The 25,037-nt window shown below is 39.2% G+C and overlaps 1 protein-coding gene across 2 annotated transcripts in view; it reads right to left on the bottom strand.

Annotated features, from left to right (window-relative positions):
• Nucleotides 1–15,598: 15,598 nt before the first annotated feature.
• The window catches only part of EXOC3 (exocyst complex component 3), a 99,742-nt gene continuing 90,303 nt past the window's right edge, over nucleotides 15,599–25,037 (bottom strand). For both annotated transcript variants that reach the window (XM_053714394.1, XM_053714393.1), the window contains exons 11-13: nucleotides 21,653–21,814; nucleotides 20,680–20,807; nucleotides 15,599–18,223 (exon numbers count right to left, since the gene is read on the bottom strand). In XM_053714394.1, the coding sequence (XP_053570369.1) occupies nucleotides 18,043–18,223; nucleotides 20,680–20,807; nucleotides 21,653–21,814 (471 nt within the window). In that variant the 3' untranslated portion in view covers nucleotides 15,599–18,042. The remainder of the gene's footprint in view (nucleotides 18,224–20,679; nucleotides 20,808–21,652; nucleotides 21,815–25,037) is intronic.

Genomic DNA, 25,037 nt, shown 5'->3' with positions numbered 1-25,037 from the left:
ATGCGGCAGGAGATGTTAAACAGGATTCATGATGGCCACTTAGGCATTACAAAGTGCAGAGAAAGGGCAGCTACGGCAGTATGATGGCCTGGGATTAGTTCCGACATTGCAAGCCATGTGTCAAAATGTGTCTTTTGCCGGGAACGCCGGCCAACTCAGAGAAGGGAGCCCTTGATTTCTACTCCGCTGCCTGCAGGCTCGTGGCAGAAAATAGCTGCTGATTTGTGCGAACTGCACGGGAAAAAGTACCTAGTCGTGATCGACTACTATTCCAGGTATTTTGAAATTGCACCTTTGAATGAAATCACAAGTCAAGCCGTTATCACTCGTCTCAAGAGCTTGTTCGCCCGGTGGGGCATACCAATGTAGTTGGTGACGGAATGCAGTTTGCTTCCACAGAGTTCAGTTCTTTCAGCAGAGAATATGATTTTGTACATTCCACGTCAAGTCCACATTACCCGCAGGCCAATGGAATGGCTGAAAGGGCAGTTCAAACAACAAAGTTCATTTTGAAGCAATCTGAGCCGTACCTGGCCCTCTTGTCCTATAGGGCGACTCCCATTCAAGCCACGAGGTTTAGCCCGGCACAGCTGATGCTAGGATGCCAGATTCGCACCACCTTACCCTCTGTGGGTGTCTTCCAGCCAACTAGCTGTATTCCTCGGGACGAAGTCCTTAGGAGGGATGAAGAGGCAAAAAGGGGCTATTGATTCTTCTACGACAGGAGACATTCTGTGAGGCCCTTGCAGGAGCTGAATGCGGGGCAAAGTGTCAGAATTAAACTGGATGATGAGAAGAAATGGAAGACGCCTGCTACTCTAATTGGACGTTCTCCAGAACCAAGGTCTTATGTAGTCCTTACTGATGGAGGGACAGTTACACGCCGTAATCGACAACATCTTCAGCCTGTACCTGAGAGTCTGGAACTGGATGCCTCAGTACCACCGCTGGTGGGATCCCCTGTTTTAAGAGGGGTGTCTTCCCCTCAGCAAGATCACAGCGGGGATATGTCTTTGCCTCCAGCAGACTCTCAATCACCTTCTTATGTATCAGAGGACAGTTCATGTAAAGTTACATCAAGCGGAAGAGTGGTGAAACTTCCGGCCCAATATTGGGATTAATATTAGTTAGAGCAGTGACCGGAAGTATGGGCAGAATAATCCCATGGTCACTGTGGACTAGGGTAGTCTACCCCGATGTTCAAGTCAGGATGTAATTCATGTTGTTTATACAGATATTCTCTTTAACTTGTTATTTGTTATATACTATTCAAAACTGTTGTTGTATGCTTCTTGTATACCTTGTTATTTGTTGTATTCAAATGAAAAAAAAAATGTATGCCTTGTCCTTTGAAAAGGGGGAAGATGTGATGAGAGTGGGAAGTGACGTCACCGGATGGGGGCAGAGCTAAGGTCTGTTTGTCTATGTCGCAGTTACTAAGTGAGATCAATGCTACCAGATGTATATTTCCATACTCTGCAATAAAATAGTGTTGTACCCTCTTTGCTGTGACCTGCATCTCATGACAGAGACAATATCTTTATCCTGACTCAATAGAGAAAGCAGGTTTCTTAGACTGTTTAGATTTGTTCCAATTTGAATATGGTTTTGAGGAAAATCCAAGAGCCCTGTTTCTAAACAGAAGAGGAGGACTTTAGGTTCCTAGGTTGACGAAAGGAATGAAAATGATTAGAAGTCCTGATCTCACCCTTAGACTTTTGTCCCGAGGGAGAAAAGCTCATTTACCTCCAGTCACAGTAGAAAAAAATAGCACCGAGACCAGGCCCAAAAACCTAGACTGAGAAATGTGTTTTGATTCTATTTAGTCTTGGTTTTTTTTTATTCTATTTAGTTTGTCTTGTTTTTTGTTCACAAAAAAATATTATATCAAGTATAAAGTCTTGTTTCCCTATATAACTATAGTGTATTTTTTCCAGTGCAAGAAAATGTTCTACTTCAGATATCCACTGATTAAAGGTTGGGAACTGTTGCTTTTTACAAAGGCTGGGTATCAGTCTCTCTGGGCAATTGTGCATACACTGGAGCAATTTCCTGCAGTATACGCAGCCTACTTTTGGAAATTATTATTGGGGTTAAGAGTTATAGAAGTGCCCAATGTTTGATTTATACAAAATTCTATATTCTCCCTGGACCCTTTATGTTTAGGGCATGTACATCAGATATGGGAAATGTAGTGCCTAACTCATCACATCCTCTTAAAAATCTAGAAGAGGCACCAGAAAAAATACTTTGTAACCTATGAGGAGTGAGATACCATCTGAGCAAAATCTTGCCATTGAACTCAGCTATCGTTTGAGATAATAAGGATTTTAGAGTTGCTTTAAAAATGGAGCTCCATTGTGGGTCAGTTAGTTGAATTCGGAGTTCCGACTCCAAGTTCGCTATATATGATGACCTTTTAGGTAAAGATCCTCGAAGTATTTTATAAATAATTGAAATATGGGCCTTATATAGGTTTGGGGTCATATTAATGGTTTCAAAGAGAGTAAGCGATCTCATGATCATTATTTTGTGCGGGCTGGTTGTGTTGGCATGTCTTATCTGAAAGTATTTAAACCACTTGTGAAACAGGGTTCCAATTTCATTGTTTGTCAAGTTGGTCTTTGGATTTGACCCTCTTTGGACTGAAGGTAGATGGGGAAGTTAGAGCTCAGTAGCTGTGGAGCCTTGTGGCAGAAATAGTTGGTTATATAGCAATGGGGTTAAGGGCGAAATGGGACTAGATTAATCAGTAGGACTCGTAAGGAGTTTATCCCAGACATGTAGTGTGTACATATTTATTATGATATACATTAGGTAATCAGCAAACGTCTCTCAGGTTTGGTATTTTAGCCAAACGTGCATCAATTTGGACCCAAATCTTGAACAGTCAACACCAGAATTTTTGTTGTTTTAAAAGATAGATAATACCTTAATTACCCATTCCCCAGTTTTGCATAACCAACATAGTTATAATAATACACATTTTACCTCTAATTACCTTCTATCTAAGCCTCTGCAGACTGCCCCCTTTTTTTAGTTCTTTTGACAGACTTGCATTTTAACCAATCAGTGCTCACTCCTCTGTAAATTCATGTGCATGAGCACAATGTTTTCTATTTGAAACACATGAACTAACGCCCTGTAGTGGTTAAAAACTGTCAAAATGCATTTAGATTAGAGGTGGCCTTCAAGATCTAAGAAATTAGCATATGAACCTCCTAGGTTTAGCTTTCAACTAAGAATACCAAGAGAACAAAGCAAAATTAGTGATAAAAGTAAATAGGAAAGTTGTTTAAAATGACATGCCCTATTTGAATCATGCAAGGCTTTTTTGGACTTGACTGTCCCTTTAAATTGGGTACACCCAGACCACCATCTTATTTTCCCAAGTATAGTGTTGGTCTTGCTATTCTTGGCTTTTTATAGGACCATATGAAAGTTTAACGTTTTCTGTTGTGGTAGTGTTTATAAAATATAAAGATATTTTGAAACTATCATCATTTTTTTTTTTAAATCATTTTTATTGAGTTTACATCTTATAATATCTAAATACAAATATAGTCATAAACATAAATAGTACAGTCTGTAAAAGTGTCTTAGGCAATATACATACATCGGGTTTTTACTCAGAAAATTATTTCTTAATATATCAAATAGGCATCATGTCACAAAACCACATATAATAGGAATCTGCTCTCTCATATTATCTCCCCCAACTGTCTGAAACTATCATCATTTTAACAGTATTTACAGTGGGTATTGAAAAGAATCACCCCCCTTGAAAATAATTAAATTTTGTTGCTTTGCAGACTGAAATAAAGACAGACACAGTTTTTGTTTATCCAGTTGTAATTACTCAGTGCAACTTATAACATCTAAGTGAAAGATAGAACACCAACACGTCAGGCAAAAATAAAGACAATTCAAAAACACAATCACTGATTTGGAAAAAGGATCGCCCCTTTGTGTCAGTATTTTGTTGAAACACCTTTTGCTTTAATTACAGCCTTTAGTCTGTTGGGATATTTCTCTACTAACTTTGCAATATTTGCCCTTTCTTCTTTGCAGAACTGCCCTAGTTCCGTTACATTTGATGGTGACCGTTTGTGGACTGCAGTCTTCAAGTCATGCCACAGATATTCAATGGGGTTTAAGTCTGGGCTCTGACTAGGATATGCAAGGACATTCACTTTTTTCTTCTTCAATCACTGCGTGGTCATTTTTGATGTGTGCTTTAGGTCATTGTCATTTTGGAAGGTAAACCTTCTTCCCATTGACAACTTCCTGGCAGAGATAAAAAGAGAGAAGCGCTCAACCTGGGAACGAACAATAGCATAATAGCTTGTTCTATGGCTAGTTACCACCCAAGAAGCAGCTCAACATGTGCCTTTCACAGAGAACTTTCCTGAAGCATATCAGTCTGATCCTGACTTCACAGTACAGTCCAGCCCCGAAATACCAGGCAATCCCTCTCTGAACGAGAGAAACAGCAAAACCCCAGACGTACGTTTTGGCCTATTGTGGGCCTCGTCAGTGAGGTGCAGCCATATCCCACTAGGCACACTGAGCAACGGGTCCACCTCTGGATTCCCGCATCACACTTAGTTACCACCCAACTGACGAGGCCCATAGGAGGCCGAAACGATCGCCTGGGGTTGTCATGTTCCTTGTTCAGAGGAGAATTGCCTGGTATTTCGGGGCTGGACTGACCTTACTTGACGGGATCAGACTGATATACTTAAGGAAAGTTTTCCCTTGTGAAAAGCATACTGGTCTAAAAGAGGCTGCTTCTGGGTGGTAAATCGCCATAGAACTAGCTAATGAGCTGTTGTTCGTTCCTGGTAGAGCGCTTCTCTCTTTGTATGCAAATTAATATGACCCTGGGGAAGTCTTCCTATGGGTGATGGGGGGAACCAGACGTGGACTCCTTGCCCAGTGTGCTTAGAGGAATGTGGCTGCACCTCACTGACGAGGCCCATAGGAGGCCAAAACGATTGTCTGGGGTTGTCTTGTTCCTTGTTCAGAGAAGTATTGCCTGGTATTTTGGGTCTGGACTGACCTTACTTGGCGGGATCAGACTGATATACTTAAGGAAAGTTTTCCTTTGTGAAAAGCACACTGGTCTAAAAGAGGCTGCTTCCGGGTGGTAAATCGCCATAGAACTAGCTAATGAGCTGTTGTTCGTTCCTGGTAGAACGCTTCTCTCTTTGTATGCAAACTTCCTGGCAGAGGGCAGCAGATTTTCCTCAAGAATTTGACGGGATTTTGCCCCATCCATTATTCCTTCTATCCTGACAAGTGCTCCAGTGCCAGCTGCAGAGAAACACCCCATAACAGGATATCACCATCTCCATGCTTTACTGTAGGTATGGTATTATTTGGATGGTGAGCTGTATTGGATTTCCTACAGACATATCGTTTGGTGTGAAGGCCAAATAATTAATTTTTAGTCTCATCTGACCATAACACCTTTTTCCATGTGGCCTCAGAATCTCCTTGGTGTGTTATGGCAAAGCTCAGACGTGACTGCATGTGGCCTTTCTTGAGGAGTGGCTTTTTTATTGCAACCCTTCCATACAAGCCACCTTTGTGGAGAATTCGTAATATTGTTGTCACATGCACACAATGACCACTCTGTCATAAATTCCTGCAACTGCTTTAGAGTTGCTGTGGTCCTCTTGGTAGCCTCTCTGACCAGTTTCCTCCTGGCTCTTTCATTCAGTTTGGAGCAACGTCCTGATCCAGAGAGGGTCTGTGTTGTACCAAATGCCTTCCACTTCTTAATAATATACTTAACTGTGCTTCTAGGCATTGATAAAGCCTTTGATATTTTCTTGTATCTATCTCCTGGCTTGTGCCTGTCCACAACATTATCCCGGAGATCTTTTGACTGAGCCTTGCCACCCAAAGCTCTTTTCATGCTGAGCTAACAATATGCCCACAGCTGATCTCAGTTGAAGGTCAAATGGCTTTTTGTGTGCCGTTGAGAAGGTGATTAGCTACACCTGATTGAGTTTACAAGTAATTTTAGGAGGGGGTTATCCTTTTTCCAACTCAGCGATTCTGTTTTTGAATTGTCTTTATTTTGCCTGACATGTTGGTATTATATCTTTCACTTGAATGTTGTAAGTTGCACTGATTACAACTGGATAAACAAAAACCGTGTCCGTCTTTATTTCAGGCTGCAAAGCAACAAAATGTGATTATTTTCAAGGGGGGGGGGGGGTGATTCTTTTCAATACCCACTGTATACGTCCCAGCCAGGATAGGTGGCCCTGTTTATGGTAATTTTCTGTAATCATTCAAGGATTTCCAGCCTCCAAAAAGTAAGTAAAAAACCCTTTATTTGTTCACACAGGGTCCATAATGCAGCAACAACGTTTCAAACCAGCAGTTGGTTCTCAGTCATGTCCATGAAACGCTGTTGCTGCATTATGGACCCTGTGTGAACAAATAAAGGTTTTTTAACTTACTTTTTGGAGGCTGGAAATCTTTGAATGATTACAGTGATACTGGGACTTGGCTAATCCCATTTCCGTGCCCCATTTTGGAGAGAGTGCTGTCTTCCCTTGTGGATTATGCTAATTTTCTAACAGGTTAAAATATTAATTTTGAAGTGGGACGAAGTTAGAGTCGAAAAAGGTCAACCAGGTTGGCTAGTATATTGAGTCCAAGGTATTTGATTGTTTTAGTAATGATAAATTCCGGGTGGTGTATGAGATAGTTTGTATCTTCTACTGTCAAATTAATGGGTACGAGCGCTGACTTTACCATGTTAATGGAAAAACTAGAAACTCTTTTGTAGCCAGCTAGTGTCTGTATTAATGTTGGTATAGAGATGGTTGGAGATTGCAAAGTGAAGATTATGTCATCTGCAGACAGGAGACATTTTTGGGTGATTTCACCAAATTCTTTACTAGTAATTGTTGGGTTCTAATTTGTATAGCTAAAATTTTAACTGTTGGAGCAAATAAAAGTAGGTATAAGGGACATCCTTGTCTTGTGCCATTTCTGATAGAGGTTAGGATGTGAAAGGGTACCGTTTGCCCTGACTTTGGCCGAGTGGTTTGTATATAAAGCCTGTATATGTGTAATAAATTTAGAGGAGAAGCCAAATTTTGACAGGGTGGATCACATAAAATCCCAGTTTACCCTGTCAAAAGCTTTCTCTGCGTCTGTTGAGAGGAGCACCAATGGTTTGTTGTGATCATTGGCCTCTTGAAGCATTTGTAGCACTATAATAGTATTGTCTTTTGCCTCTCTACCTAGAACAACATCTGGGTGTATTGACTTTGGGAGTATTTTATTAAGTCTAGTTGTAAGCAGCTTAGCCTTAGCATACATTTTTATGTCCAAATTCAGTAGTGAAAGAGGCCTGTAATTGCACACCATATCTGTAGATTTGCCAGGTTTTGGGATAACTGTAATTAATGCCTCTAGAGGAAGTTGTGTAAGGTAATTTCCCTGGTCAATGGAATGTAAAAGGGTGAGTAGATGTTGTCCTATTTGTGCTTTGAACAGTTGGTAAAACTTTGTGGGAAGGCCGTTGGGGCCTGGTGACTTACCAGAAGGCAAGGATTTTATAGTTTCAAATATCTCTTGTAACTTAACGGGAGAATCTATAATTTCAATATCCTCCTCTGTTAGGGACAGTACATTAACTTAGGATAGATATTTTTCTATAATGTTAGTTTTGTCCATAAGATTAGGGGAGACCAAATTATACAAAGATGTGTAATAGGAGGCAAAGCTGTTTTCAATTTCCTCATTTTTATTATGTGTTGTGGGTAATTGTTCTGCTAAAGGTGCCTAATTTCTGTTTTTTTAAAGATCTAGCTAAAAGGCGGGCAGATTTATTGCTTTCTACAATGAATTTGGCTACTCGCATTTGTACATTTTTGTATTAAATATTTATTCAGCTTCTCCCCTGCTACTAGCATTTCTGCTAGTGCTTGTTCAGATTTTGGCTTTTGTTTATGTTTTCTAGGGAATTTAAAATGTCTGTAAGCTTTGTGAGCTGAATAGATTTCTGTTTTTGAATTCTCAGCATATTTTTATGAGTTCACCACGTATATAACTTTTATAAGCTTCCCAATTGTTTGTAGCTGAAGTGCCTTGGGGTTTATTCATTTGAAAATATTAATTGGATATGGTTTCAACTGTTTCAGGATCAGTCTCCAATTTGCTCTATTTAGGGGACCACTTAAAGGTGCTGAGGGCCATTCCATGATCAGACCATAGGGTCTGTGAGATTCTAGAGCTTAACAAATTGGTTAAAGGGACAGTCAACACCAGAATTTTTGTTGTTTTAAAAGATAGATAATCCCTTTATTACCCATTCCCCAGTTTTGCATAACCAACACAGTTATAATAATACACTTTTTACCTCTGTGATTAACTTGTATCTAAACATCTTCTGACAGCCCCCTGATCACGTGACATTTTATTCATTATGTTTTGACTTTCATTTTAGCCAATTAGTGCAGTGTCTGCCACAATCCACGGGCGTGCTCACAATGTTATCTATAGGGTTTACCTGAACTAGCTCTCCCCTGCTGTGAAAAGCAAATACAAAAGCATGTGATTAGAGGCGGCCTTCAAGGGCTTAGAAAGTATCATTTGAGCCTTCCTAGGTCTAGCTTTCAACTAAGAATACCAAAAGAACAAAGCAAAATTGGTGATAAAAGTAAATTGGAAAGTTGTTTAAAATTACATGCCCTATTTGAAACATGAAAGTTTTTTTTGGACTTGACTGTCCCTTTAACATAGTTTGGCTACAAAGTATATAATCTAGTCTTTTTGAGTGTGTTGTACTACCCTCTAGGTATCGAGAATAAGAAATGTTTTATTAGAAATGAGCAATCTTAGCATAATTTAAACTCTTGAGCTTCTGGTTGCTAGGTGGCTGTGCTAATCACTGGATCACAATAGACTGCCACTCTCCCTCCTGGCCAGGACTTCTAATGCCATAATTATGGCATTAATCAGCATCACAAATGAAAGCATTAGCTGACCTTAAAAGTCTTAACTGATTCCAAAGCTCTGTACCAGGAGATTCATCAGAAAAGCTTTTGCACCAAAGAGTACAGTTTGCAGCAACACAAGCAATACTAATTACTGGCCTAAAAAGGAAACCCATTTGCTTAAAATAAATACTATACTGAAGAGAAATAGTAGTACTTTTAACCAAAGTAGAAACAGTCCCATCTACCTTAGAGAAAGATACCCAAAGGTCTATGCCAAAAAAGAAAATATCCACTTTAATATTTTAAAGGCTAACAGGCTAGACCAATCTTAAGAGAATATTTCAGAGATAGCATCGGGAACAGGAAAAATCTCTGGTGACTTAGCAGTAGGTTTAAAAAAAAACAATTGCATTATAGAAAAAACATGATTCTGAATCATGATCAGAGACTTACATCTAAAAATACATCACCCTCAGAGGAGAAATCAGACAAAATAGGGTCTGAAACATGCAGCTTAACAGACTTAGATCTATTTAAATCAGATAAGATGAATTAGGGATTATCAGAAACTGAACTTTTACGCTTACTTGGAGGAGGCATAGCCACCAACATTTTGATGCAGTATAAAAAAAATAAAAAATTGACGTGCGTTAAACATGCGACACACACTTTTGAACAGCGCACAAAACCAATAGCGCAATATGGATGTGAGCACAAAGCTAACATGCACTTAATAAACAAGGTGCGCAAACAGAAGCCGCAGTGCACTAAAACAAAAATAAAGCATGTGAAAACCCAATTACAATGCAAAAAAACCCACAAAAGTAAAAAATAGGGTGAATTGAAAAAAATATAAGGTCCCTGCACCCCAAAAACATAATTTATGCTTACCTGATAAATTTATTTCTCTTGTGGTGTATCCAGTCCACGGATCATCCATTACTTGTGGGATATTCTCCTTCCCAACAGGAAGCTGCAAGAGGATCACCCACATCAGAGCTGTCTATATAGCTCCTCCCCTAACTGCCACCTCCAGTCATTCGACCGAAGACAAGCAAGAGAAAGGAGAAACCATAGGGTGCAGTGGTGACTGTAGTTTAAAAATAAAATATACCTGCCTTAAAATGACAGGGCGGGCCGTGGACTGGATACACTACAAGAGAAATAAATTTATCAGGTAAGCATAAATTATGTTTTCTCTTTTAAGGTGTATCCAGTCCACGGATTATCCATTACTTGTGGGATACCAATACCAAAGCTAAAGTACACGGATGAAGGGAGGGACAAGGCAGGTACTTAAACGGAAGGTACCACTGCCTGTAAAACCTTTCTCCCAAAAATAGCCTCCGAAGAAGCAAAAGTATCAAATTTATAAAACTTTGAAAAAGTATGAAGTGAAGACCAAGTCGCCGTCTTGCAAATCTGTTCAACAGAAGCCTCATTTTTAAAAGCCCATGTGGAAGCCACAGCTCTAGTAGAATGAGCCAGCAGTCTCAAAAGCTAAGCGTATTATACTTCTTAGCCAAAACGAAAGAGAAGTTGCCGAAGCCTTTTGGCCTCTCCTCTGTCCAGAGTAGACAACAAACAAAGCAGATGTTTGACGAAAATCTTTAGTAGCTTGTAAATAAAACTTTAAACCACGAATCACGTCAAGATTGTGTAATAGACGTTCCTTCTTTGAAGAAGGATTAGGACACAATGACGGAACAACAATCTCCTGATTGATATTCTTATTAGATACCACCTTAGGTAAAAACCCAGGTTTGGTACGCAAAACTACCTTATCTGCATGGAAGATCAGATAAGGGGAATCACACTGTAAGGCAGATAACTCGGAAACTCTACAAGCCGAGGAAATAGCTACCAAAAACAGAACTTTCCAAGATAAAAGCTTGATATCTATGGAATGAAGAGGTTCAAACCCCTTGGAGAACTTTAAGAACCAAATTTAAACTCCATGGCGGAGCAACTGGTTTAAACACAGGCTTGATTCTAACTAAAGCCTGACAAAACGCCTGAACGTCTGGAACATCCACCAGACGCTTGTGCAAAAGAATAGACAGAGCAGAAATCTGTCCCTTTAAGGAACTAACTGACAATCCCTTTTCCAATCCTTCTTGGAGAAAAGATAATATCCTGGAAATCCTGACTTTACTCCATGAGTAACCCTTGGATTCACACCAATAAAGATATTTACGCCATATCTTATGATAGATTTTCCTGGTGACAGGCTTTCGTGCCTGAATTAAGGTATCAATGACTGACTCGGAGAAGCCACGCTTTGATAAAATCAAGCGTTCAATCTGCAAGCAGTCAGTCTCAGAGAAATTAGATTTGGATGATTGAAAGGACCCTGAAGTAGAAGGTCCTGTCTCAGAGGCAGAGTCCATGGTGGAAGGGATGACATGTCCACCAGATCTGCATACCAAGTCCTGCGTGGCCACGCAGGTGCTATCAAAATCATTGATGCTCTCTCCTGCTTGATTTTGGCAATCAGACGAGGGAGCAGAGGAAAACGGTGGAAACACATAAGCCAGGTTGAAGGACCAAGGCGCTGCTAGAGCATCTATCAGGGTTGCCTTGGGATCCCTGGACCTGGATCCGTAACAAGGAAGTTTGGCGTTCTGGCGTGACGCCATGAGATCCAGTTCTGGTTTGCCCCAACGTTGAACCAATTGTGCAAACACCTCTGGATGGAGTTCCCACTCCCCCGGATGAAAAGTCTGTCGACTTAGAAAATCCGCCTCCCAGTTCTCTACATCTGGGATATGGATAGCTGATAGGTGGCAAGAGTGAATCTCTGCCCAATGAATTATCTTTGAAACTTCCAACATCGCTAGGGAACTCCTTGTTCCCCCTTGATGGTTGATGTAAGCTACAGTCGTGATGTTGTCCGACTGAAATCTGATGAACCTCATTGTCGCTAGCTGAGGCCAAGCCTGAAGAGCATTGAATATCGCTCTTAGTTCCAGAATGTTTATTGGAAGGAGGGTCTCCTCCTGAGTCCACGATCCCTGAGCCTTCAGGGAGTTCCAGACTGCCCCCCAGCCTAGAAGGCTGGCATCTGTCGTTACTATTGTCCAATCTGGCCTGTGAAAGGTCATACCTTTGGACAGATGGACCCGAGATAGCCACCAGAGAAGAGAATCCCTGGTCTCTTGATCCAGATTTAGTAGAGGGGACAAATCTGTGTAATCCCCATTCCACTGACTGAGCATGCAGAGTTGCAGCGGTCTGAGATGTAGGCGGGCAAACGGCACTATGTCCATTGCCGCTACCATTAAGCCGATTACTTCCATACACTGAGCCACCGAAGGGCGAGAAGTAGAATAAAGAACACGGCAAGAATTTAGAAGTTTTGATAACCTGGTCTCTGTCAGGTAAATCCTCATTTCTACAGAATCTATCAGAGTTCCCAGAAAGGAAACTCTTGTGAGAGGGGATAGAGAACTCTTCTCTTCGTTCACTTTCCACCCGTGCGACCTCAGAAATGCCAGAACTATGTCCGTATGAGACTTGGCAATTTGGAAATTTGACGCCTGTATCAGAATGTCGTCTAAATAAGGGGCCACTGCTATGCCCCGCGGCCTTAGGAGCGCCAGAAGTGACCCCAGAACCTTAGTAAAGATTCTTGGAGCTGTAGCTAACCCAAAGGGAAGAGCTACAAACTGGTAATGCCTGTCCAGGAAGGCAAACCTGAGAAACCGATGATGATCTTTGTGTATCGGAATGTGAAGATAAGCATCCTTTAAATCCACTGTAGTCATGTATTGACTCTCCTGGATCATAGGTAGGATGGTACGAATAGTCTCCATCTTGAATGATGGGACCCTGAGAAATTTGTTTAGGATCTTGAGATCTAAGACTGGTCTGAAGGTTCCCTCTTTCTTGGGAACCACAAACAGATTTGAATAGAAGCCTTGTCCCTGTTCCTCCTTTGGAACTGGGTGGATCACTCCCATAACTTGGAGGTCTTGAACACAATGTAAGAATGCCTCTCTCTTTATCTGGTTTGCAGATAATTGTTAAAGGTGAAATCTCCCTTTTGGAGGGGAAGCTTTGAAGTCCAGAAAATATCCCTGGGATACAATTTCCAACGCCCAGGGAACCTGGACATCTCTTGCCCAAGCCTGGGCGAAGAGAAAAAGTCTGCCCCCTACTAGATCCGTTACCGGATCGGGGGCCAATCCTTCATGCTGTCTTAGAGGCAGCAGCAGGCTTTTTGGCCTGCTTACCTTTGTTCCAAGCCTGGTTAGGTCTCCAGCCCGACTTGGACTGGGCAAAAGTTCCCTCTTGTTTTGAATTAGAGGAAGTTGATGCAGCGCTCGTCTTAAAGTTTCGAAAGGCACGAAAATTAGTCTGTTTGGCCCTTGATTTATTAGACCTGTCCTGAGGGAGAACATGACCTTTTCCTCCCATGATATCAGAAATGATCTCCTTCAAACCAGGCCCGAAAAGGGTCTGCCCCTTGAAGGGAATATTAAGAAGCTTAGACTTTGAAGTAACGTCAGCTGACCATGATTTAAGCCATAGCGCCCTACGCGCCTGAATAGCAAAACCAGAATTCTTAGCCGTTAGTTTAGTCAAATGAACAATGGCGTCAGAAACAAATGAATTGGCTAGCTTAAATGCTCTAAGCTTGTCAAGTATATCGTCCAATGGGGTCTCTAACTGTAAAGCCTCTTCCAGAGACTCAAACCAGAAGGCCGCCGCAGCAGTGACTGGGGCAATGCATGCAAGAGGCTGTAGAATAAAACCTTGTTGAATAAACATTTTCTTAAGGTAACCCTCTAACTTTTTATCCATTGGATCTAAGAAAGCACAACTGTCCTCGACGGGAATAGTAGTACGCTTAGCTAGGGTAGAAACTGCTCCCTCCACCTTAGGGACCGTTTGCCATAAGTCCCGTGTGGCGGCATCTATTGGAAACAATTTCTTAAAAATAGGAAGGGGAGAGAACGGTACACCTGGTCTATCCCATTCCTTAGTTATAATTTCTGAAAACCTTTTAGGTATTGGAAAAACATCAGTGTAAACAGGCACTGCCAGAAACAGCACTTATAAAGCAGCGGTCTAAAGAACGCTGCTCCATAACCCTGTCCGCCTGCTCTGAGCAGGCGGACAGGAATCGCCACAATTCAACCCGATCAAGTACGATTGGGTTGATTGACACCCGATTGGCCGTGAGTCTGCAGGGGGCGGCGTTGCACCAGCAGCTCTTTGTGAGCTGCTGGTGCAATGCTGAATACGGAGAGTGTATTGCTCTCCGCATTCAGCGAGGTCTTGCGGACCTGATCCGCACTGTCGGATCAGGTCCACAAGACCTTTGTTAAATAGGCCTCATCGAATCAAGCATGGGGTCATGCTACTAGTAGTTCATATATAGTAGAGTTGCCAAACTTGAATAAAGTTTCTTTTAACTTCAATTTTAGTTTCTAAGCTCTAACTTATACACAGGCAATCTTCCACCCTATTACTCTAAGTATATGGTATACACAATGTTTTCACTTGTAGAGATATTGATTATAATAACATTATACACAGCAATTATTCCAACCTAACCTTGTTAGTTAATATTTTCTTTTTATCCCAATTTCTCTAGCCATGTCATGCGGGAATAATTAGAAACCTTTAAACATACCTACTTTTCTATATTCTTATTTTAATGTAATATTCTTCACTTGCTATAAGTCATTACATACTGCTAGTTTTCAACCAATGAGTATATAAAGTTGGTGAGAGTAAATGAGGCATTACTCCTGGGAATTCCACTCCTGGCCACTAGTAGGCAGCAAAGATTCCCAAAACTCCAAGAGCCTTTAAAAACCCTCCTACCTCACTAGTAAATCTGTCTTAACTTTACTTCCGCAGGAGGAAGGTGAAGAATGTAGGTGTTCCATATCTTCTTCTGTGAGAGGGGTTCTCAGACTGATTTGAGGCCCATTTTTCCCTCAGAGAGCTACTGTTTGGACAGCGGCAAGTTTATGGAGTACTGGGTAGTGGCACTATTACACCCAGTGGAAGTTAGTCACAGGCCTGCCACAGGTATCATGTGGACGACCAGTCTCTACGCTTCTCCTGTTAGCCCTCTGAGTTAAAAAAAAATGTATACAGTGTTCTCCACAGAAAATGTATTTAATGATAATTTGTGCAATAAAAATGTAACATTTTTAATGTTAGCTCACTTTAGCTTAAATTTTAGCCGGGTGGTCAGTAAAATAAGCCAGGTGGTGCACCCGCTTAAAAGGTCCTGGGGAGAGCACTGAATTAAATATTCACTTGATACAAGTCCAGAGAGTGCGGATCCTTTGTATTGGTGTATGTATGTATATATATATATATATATATATATATATATATATATATATATATATATATATATATATATATATATATATATATATATATACATATATATATATATTATTTTTCTTTTTTTATTAAAAAATTTTTTTAACAAAACTTATTTTTGTCTAAGCTAATATTGGAAGTAAATACATTGAATTATGAGATAGATAAATGAACAGGTTGAGCTTCTAGAACAGAGTTTGCAACCAAAGTACACAGAAATCCAAATGTAACTAACAGCAAATTAGTTTGTAACAGAATCAGAATTCAGTACTTACATATCGCTTTGAAAACAGTTTTTATTCACCTTGAATCAACAATAATTTACAGTCCATAAAAGAGAAAGAAATCACATCAATAAGATCAGTGGCCAAGAAAAAAATAAAATGAACGCTGTGCATATACACAAAGGGTAATAAGGGGACATAAAAGAAACAGCGGGTGCAAAATAGTACTATGAGAAAGAAACTGGGTGTATTTGACAACTGAGTGATAGAATACTGTTAAAAGAATTTGTTGCCCAGATCACAAATCTTAAAGGGACATTAAACACCTTGAGATGGTAATATAAAATGATACATTTTATATATATATATATATATATATATATATATATATATATATATATATATATATATATATATATATATATACACACACTCTACAATATGCTTTCACTGTTTATTTTGTCCCCTTTTTCTGTAATTCATCTCTGAAATTGCTTTTCAGTTCCTGTAAGAAATGGAAGTGCAGAACACTGTTTTATTCCACACAGCCATTGGCTGCACCCTCTAGAGACCTATTAATAACTGTCCCTAATTGGCCACAGCAGAGAAGGTAGCCTAAGTTATAACATGGCAGATCCCATTGTTTTATAGACACAAAAACTTTACACTTATTTTGTCAATATTTAAACAGCTAATGAAACTTTAAAAAATGAATCTACATGTTATTTTCAGACTAATCTTTTCTTTGAATGCATCATTCTATCTGGTATTTTTTTGTGTTTAATGTCCCTTTAAGTAGTTGCACAATCATCAGCAGAGAACAAGGGTACAAGTGACATTTTTTTCTCTTAGAAACCAGTCTAGACAAAGTTCTGCTGACCTATAAATGTGAACATATATAAGATGATGATAAACAAGTTCTGACATTATTTACAACTGCTGTCATATACTAAGTGAGCTGCAAAAATAATTACCCATTGTTGAAAGGCGCATCAATTGTCTATCACAGCCAAAGAAAATATTAATTTACTATTATTTCCAAAATGAGCTGCTGTAATATGTTGTGTAGATCATATACCTTGATTATCAGCCAAATCTCATAACACAATACTTGGAGACAAATTTATATCTCACCTTCTATAGAATGCCAAATCTCAATTATAAGCACTGAGATATTATGATTAAACACAAGCAAGAAGGCTATCAACCAAATTAAGCTTCATTTAGCCATTCTGTTGGAAGGCATTCAGGTTTTTTTTTAAGACAATGGTTGGGGAAAAAAATACACATGATTTACATTTTTCTCCCAATAGTTTATCTGATAGTACTAAAATATTGTGTGTTTGTTTTTGGCAGGTTCAGAAAAATAAATAAAAAATAAACAAAATGACCTATAAAAGATTTTAGATAGAAAGGCATATTCAAATTTGAGAGTTTTGAAAATATAAAGTGAACAACACAAAAGAAGCTTGTGTTATATTATTTTGAACAAATTCAATTTTGTTTAAATAAAGCAAATTAAAACATAATTTTTTATAATATATTAACAGATTTTGACATAACATGAAAATGGTACTCTGTCTACATCAAAGCCGTCTTGTTGCGTCAAGTTGCACGTCAAGGGACACACACAGCCCTCTGCACAAGTTTTGTGGTCCCCAGGAAAAAATGCATGCATGTCATCATTTTTGTGGTCCTAAGAAAATGTAGAGCTAACTATACTTTGGAGATTCCAGTGGCATTAACTCAACCAGTCTGAAGCGGGAAAACAGCAAAAACCTTAGCCTACTCTGGTCTGGTGCCAACCTATATTTTAAGGAAATATATTGTTTGTGTGTTTAATAGGCTTAAAGGGACATGAAACCCAAAAAAAGATAGAGAATACAATTTTAAACAACTTTCTAATTTACTTCTATTATCTAATCTGTTTTATTCTCTTGTGTATCATTTGTTGAAGAAGCAGCAGTGCACTACTGGTTTCTAACTGAACACATGTGTGAGCCAATGACAATCACTTTATACATGCAGCCACCAAAGACTAGAACCTAGGTTCTCCGCTGCACATGAACTTTCCTAGATAAACATTTCAGCAAAAGGATAACAAGAGAAATAAGCAAATGAAATAATAGAAGTAAATTGGAAATTGGATATCTGAATCATGAAATAAAAATGTTGGGTTTCATGTCCCTTTAAATGTATATGTGGCCTAAAATATTAGTCATCCCTGCTCTACATGATCATGTGTCTTCAGAAGTACTCATGCAGGTGTCAGTCAGAGGATTGATACAATAAGGTTATAAGTACTAGTCTATCTTAAACATGAGACTGGTTAAAAATGTAAATTTTAAAAAACAGCTGTATTAAGAAGCACAAGTTCTTAAAATTCTGCACTTTAACAGAATGAAAATACCAGACAAAAAAGGTATCCTTAAGTACCGCAAGATACAAAGCATGTTGTATGAAATCCATAGTGAAACAAGAACATGTAGGCCACAGCATTACTTAAGAAGTTTTGGCACGCTTATTGTTGGAGCACCCCCGACTAGGATGTCTTTAAATATTGGTGTATAGTTTGGGGTATGTTGTCTCTGGCTTTGTTCCACGGTCTCTATAATGGTTTGCTTCATTTCTCTACTGGCATCCCCTCTTATAGCAAGTAAAGCAGCTATGTGGTCATCTCTGTAGAAACAGGGACATAAATTGTGAGAAATATTCTGCTGGCAAAATAAGTATAAAAATTTTAATCTGTTGTTACAATTGCAAATGAACATGCAAAAGGACATTTAAATATATTAAATGTAATAAATATTATTTTATTTGTATAACTAGACTAAACTAAATTGACTCAAATTACAGTGTAGTGATTCCTCCTCAACTCTCCACATCCCTAATCCTTCCCAAACAGCGCTCTAACCCTCCCTCTACCACTAGTGGTGGCCATCTTAGTTACTGGCAGCTATCTGCCAGTTCCCAGTTTTTATTTATATTTTTATTATAATTATTTATTAATAGTGTTTTTGTAGTGTAGTGGTTTCCCCCTCCCCGCGATCATTATATAGGACCCCCTCCCCCTGTGATTTCTCCTTTTTTACTGTAATGTAGCATCCCATCCCTCCATCTCTCTTTAAAAAAAAATTCTGTAGCCCACCCACCTCTCCCCTTTTCCTCCCACATCTTCTGATGGCACCAACAGAGATCGTTACGGATCTGTCAATTTACCTTCATATGGTAAAAACTAAATACATTTACTACCTCTCAGGGGTTTTCAATAAAAATCAAATAAAAGGTTAAAAAAAAAATAGTCAGGAACACACAACAAGGAACGGTCTCTTATGGGACCTGGTGATCTATAGCTTGTCATAATATTGTAATGCTTTAAAGCTATCCGCTTCACAATTTGAAAATGCAAATATAATGTTTTAAAATACATATATAAGTGTATATTAATTGTGCTTACTGTTTATACATTTAAAGGGACAGAAAACATTGTAAACCCCCCATACGCACTACATTCCCCCATGAACTTCACTATGATCCATGCCCACAAGTAAATAAAATAGGTCATCAAGCTTTTAAAATTTGTCGTTTTACTAACAAGTCTTCAGGTTGTCTATCCGGCTGTACTATTTTGTATTCCCAGGTTCGATTCTGATAACATTACTTAAAGGGACACTGAACCCAATTTTTTTTAAATTACTCCAAAATTTTGTTTAACAAGATAATCCCTTTATTACCCATTCCCCAGTTTTGCATAACCAACACAGTTATATTAATATACTTTTTTTTTTTTACCTCTGTGATTACCTTGTATCTAAGCCTCTGCAGACGGCCCCTTATCTCAGTGCTATTTACAGACAGTAAATACAGTGCAGTTTAAAGGTTATATAGTATATTAATATAACAATGTTGGTTGTGCAAAGCTGGGGAATGGGTAGTAAAGGCGTGATATATCTTTTTGAAAATGTAACATTTTTGCGTAGACTGTCCCTTTAAAGGGACACTAAACCCAATTTTTTTCTTTCATGATTCAGATAGAGCATGCAATTTTAAGCAACTTTCTAATTTACTCCTATTATCAATTTTTCTTCGTTCTCTTGCTATCTTTATTTTAAAAGCAGGAATGTAAATCTTAGCAGCCAGCCCATTTTAGGTTCAGCACCATGGATATTGCTTTCTTATTGGAGGGTTACATAAACCCACCAATAAGTAAGCATAACCCAGGTTCTCAATTAAAATGAGCCGGCTCCTAAGCATCAAATTCCTGCTTTTTAAATAAAGATAGCAAGACAACGAAGAAATATTGATAATAGTAGTAAATTAGAAAGATGCTTAAAATTGCATGCTCTATCTGAATCATGAAATAAAAAAATTGGGTTTAGTGTCCCTTTAAAGGGACAGTCTATGCAAAAATGTTACATTTTCAAAAAGATATATCACGCCTTTACTACCCATTCCCCAGCTTTGCACAACCAACATTGTTATATTAATGTACTATATAACCTTTAAACTGCACTGTATTTACTGTCTGTAAATAGCACTAAGATAAGGGGCCGTCTGCAGAGGCTTAGATACAAGGTAATCACAGAGGTAAAAAGTATATTAATATAACTGTGTTGGTTATGCAAAACTGGGGAATGGGTAATAAAGTGATTATCTTGTTAAACAAAATTTTAGAGTAGACTGTCCCTTTAACAACAAAACCCCTTTTTTTGGTAACATTTCAAATGAGAACTCATTTGTGACTGTTAGGATTTAGTTCCCAACTCCATTTTAAGTTGTGATCACCTGAAAAACATGCTTCCCATATCGTCTGAAACTGAAGCAGGTATCGGAAAGATTCTATTTAACCCCTATGTTTTAAAACTCCTTTACAAATAATAAACGCGTACTGTAGTTACATGCAAGCAAGGCTGCTATAATAAAATGCCCTAACAAATTACAGAATTTTCATCTTGCACTTTTATGTCCCTTTAAGTTAACAGGCACGTGACTCTATAGTAGCACACAACCATAAAAATAAAATGCTCGCCAAGGTATACTTTAGTAATCATTTAGAATCACTCATTTCTTTGCTCACTTTGAAATTATAGCAGCTAAAGTTTTGCAGTTTTTGCTTCAACTCTTTTAAGCATTACCTGAGATCTGGATATCTAGACACCAGAGTAGATACTTCTAGATAAAGCAGTGAAGGGTCCGTAAGCTTTATAACTTCTGCAATATCAACAATGGTGTTACACAGACCATCTGTCTCCTCACCAAATCCCTGAAAGCAGAAGATGCAACGTTAAACCCTAGGAGGAAAGACATCACTGAAGATGAGTAAAAGTATTTATTCCATCAGGATATATGAACAAAATAAAATATTAAAGGTCCATTAAATGCAGACTTGTATAATCAAGAAAAAGACAATGCAATAACACTGAGTTTCACACAAGCAATATCATTTTTCTTACATTTAAAAGTTTTCTTTAATTTTCCTAATCCCAGTTATAATGTGATAGCTACCAGCCAATCACAGACTCCTATACATATATAAGCTGCACTTTTATAGCAAAAGGATTCTCTAAGACTCCAACAACTAAACAAAACAACCTCTAGAAGTGTATGAGGTGTAATAAAACTACAGAGTTTGATAAAATGTAATATAAACTGTTGTAGTATAGTGCTCAAGACACATGCACGCTCCTGAGCATATAAAAATATGCATATAAAAAGCGAAGCGCTCTACCAGGAACAAACAACAGTTTCATAGCTTGTTCTATGGTACAACCTGGAAGCAGCCTCTTTAGCCCAATTGCGCTTTTGACAGAGGAGAACTTTCCTGAATAAGATCACTCTGATCCCACCTAGCAAGATCAGTGCAGCCCCAAAATACCAGGCAATCCTCTGAACAAGGAACATGGCAACCCCAGATGATCGTTTCATCCTTTTGTGGGCCTCAGTGAGGTGCAGCCATATTCCTCTAAGCACATTGGGCAAAGAGTCCACATCTGGTTTCCCCCTTAAGGAGACTTCCCCAGGGTCATAGGTTGCATAGGATAAACACACAGTTATATGCAAGCAACAGTGCAATGATAAAATAGTATTTTATATGTCTCTAACACTTACTGAAGTCAGACGCTTAAACAGGAATTTAAATTGCTCGGCTTCCTTGATCATCCGCTCAGCTCCCTCTTTTCGCTCTTCTGCATTCCTAAAGGAAATGCGCTTCTGCATTATTGCTTTAATATACTCCGTTACTACCTTCCTGTGGGCTTTTATAGTCATATCCTTGGAGAAATTAATTATATGCAAGAAAGTTACAATAAGAATGAATAAATATAAATTCATCAAGATGTGTATACACATACGCTTATACAATATAAAAAACAACTCTCACAATAAAGCAAAATTATGTAACAAAATTCTTACATTTTTCAAAAGTCATGAAGCTAGATTGTGGACATTAGAAGTGTGCAACAATTTGTTATTCACTAGACAAAACAAATGTCAAAATGTATATATTTTTCCATTATTAGTTCATTATGGAATAAACCGAATGAGCGAATACGACTTCAGATAATTTATTCATAAAGGATTTGATTATTTTTCCTACAAAATAAATGAATGAACAAATGTTGAATTCAATCATTAAGTTTGTTCGATTATAACCAAACAAATAATGAAGTTGAAATATTTCACCGACATTTGTTCAAACAAATTTCCTTCGTAATATGAGAGTCCACAACATCATTCCTTACTGTTGGGAAATACTGAACCTGGCCACCAGGAGCAGGCAAAGACACCCCAGCCAAAGGCTTAAATACTCCCCCTACTTCCCTCATATCCCAGTCATTCTTTGCCTTTTGTCACAGGAGGTTGGCAGAGAAGTGTCAGAAGATACAGAGTAGTTCCTTATGAAGGATATCTACCCTTTGAAATGGGACTGGAGTTTTAAGTAGTCTTGTCAGCCTCTCAGTGAGAGCATTGAGGAATGTTAGAGTCTGGAGATGCAGGGAGAGTCTTTCTGCAAATCTATCCAGACTCATATTAACAGCTCCTAAGCAATCAGTGTTGACGAGTTTCACTGCCTGCTTCCTTCACTCAAATCCATGTCAGGAGCGATGATACAAGACTGTCAAACTTGAGAGGCTGTGTTTCTGTTCCATGGCATAGATTCCGGTAAGATTGTTTCATTTTTTATACACATATGATAACGCAAGAAGACAGGGTCACAGTATGGGTCCTTTTATCTGTATGGAATCAAGGGTTAATGAAACACTTGGCGCTTTTTCTCCTATAGCAGGGGCGATCCTGCATTGCGCACCACGTGATCAGGTGTGGTCACACTGATTTCCTCTTTCCTGACAGTGCGGTTCACCGGAGAAGAAAACGTTTTCTCTGTTTGGCCTGGGTCATAGGAGGTGGTGAGTGCCCCAGCCATTGGGGGTATAAAGGTGCCGTTTTATCTTATTATTCAATAGTCTGCTTTATAATCGCAAGCTATGGAGGATTCTGATGTGTTAGAGGGTACTCCCTCTTTACCCAAATCTAATACCTGTCTATATTGTGAGGAGGCGTGGTATTCCCGCCTGCTCAATTATGTTCCACATGCCTTGATAATGTAATCATGTCAAAGAAAGTTAATATCTTTAGTATCACTGAGCCGACCACCTCTGAGGAGTCTCCATCCCGAGAGGTGCGCACCCTACAGTCATCTCCAAATACACATGCAGCTTCCCGTAGCACTCCTAATCCTCCATCTGGAGGGGCCCTTTTACCGCCAGACTTTACTGAGCAGTTACAAACAGCAGTGCCTGCGGCCTTTAGTGCTTTACCTCGCCCTGCTAAGCGCAAGCAAAAGGTTAAATATTGCTATCCTTCCCAGGGGTCATCTACTAGCTTATTGGATTTATCTAATACAAGATTATCCGTTGATGAAGACGCCCCTGATATTACAGAGGATGCTCTTTTTGGGTCGGAATCAGCTGCCCCTAAGCCTCCAGCTGCGGAGGAACCAGACTTTAGATTTAGGATTGAACATTTACGCTTTCTTCTAAAGGAAGTTTTGGCTACTTTAGAGGTTCCAGAGCCTAAATTGCCTGAGGAACCTTTGATTCCTAAATTAGAGAACGTCTACGAGGGCAGGGTTGTACCACAGACTTTCCTGGTTCCTGTAAAGATGGAGAACATTATTAAGAATGAATGGGAAATAATTGGTTCTTCATTTTCCCCTTCTTCCTTTAAAAAATTATTCCCGGTTCCAGACTCAATTGGAGTTGTGGGGTACCATCCCCATGGCGCTATCTCCAAGCTTGCTAAGCGCACTACTATCCCGCTTGAAGATAGTTCGTTGTTAAGAGCCCATGGATAAGAAGATAGAAACTCTGTTAAGAAAGATGTTTCAACATACGCGATATTTGTTTCCACCGGCAGCGGCTGTTGCTGCGGTTGCTGGAGCGACTACCTACGTGCAACTCCTTATCTGAGTTGATCGAGGTGGAGGGTTCCCTCAACGTGATCCAGGAAATATTTAAGGCCCTAAGGGTGGCTAATTCTTTTATTTGTGATGCAAATATGCAAATTATTTGCCTGAATGCTAAGGCTTTAGGTTTTTCTGTTCAAGCCCCTAGGGCACTCTGGCTGAAGTCCTGGTGTGCGGACATGACTTTGAAGTCAAGACTTCTTTCCCTCCCATTTAAGGGAAAGATTCTATTTGGTCCAGGCCTGGACTCAATTATCTCCATGGTTACTGGAGGCAAAGGTACCTTTTTACCGCAGGATAAGAAGAACAAACCTAAAGGACAAGGTCCTAATTTTCGTTCCTTTAGTTTGGATAAATCCCAACGTCAGCAGCACCTCCGCAAAGCCCGAGCAATCCAAAGGTAATAAAGGGATTATCTATCTTTTTAAACAATAAAAATGTATGAGTTGACTGTCCCTTTAAGTATGAGTTGTTCAATATAATTTTAAAGCTGAAAAACAAGGAGAGAAGAGTGCAACCGGACTCAAGTGAAGAAAGTTTTTATTTTTGACACAACACACTAAAACAATATAACTGTAGGTATTCTGCGTACCAGATCTATAAAAAACATGGGCATATAAGACACAATGTCTTGATGAAATAGGTTACCGCTCCACAAGGCGCCTTTCAATACAGCCGGGTGATTTGTTAGGTCCTCTTGAGAAAGTTCCCACGTTAGGGAACGAAACGGCCGTAGAGGATTTCTTTAACAGATGATACACTGCATCGGCAGTGACAGACACAGACTTCCGGTACAAACCGGAACCGGCTTTTTTCAGTAACTCACAGCTGATTAGCCGCATACACTCTTCACGAGAGGATCAGCTGAGGACCTAACAAATCACCCGGCTGTATTGAAAGGCGCCTTGTGGAGCGGTAACCTATTTCATCAAGACATTGTATCTTATATGCCCATGTTTATTATAGATCTGGTACGCAGAATACCTACAGTTATATTGTTTTAGTGTGTTGTGTCAAAAATAAAAACTT

Source organism: Bombina bombina, chromosome 5, assembly GCF_027579735.1.
Source record: "Bombina bombina isolate aBomBom1 chromosome 5, aBomBom1.pri, whole genome shotgun sequence".
NCBI lineage: Eukaryota > Metazoa > Chordata > Amphibia > Anura > Bombinatoridae > Bombina > Bombina bombina.
The sequence above is the reverse complement of the archived record's forward strand: the minus strand, read 5'-3'. Positions and strand labels throughout refer to the sequence as shown.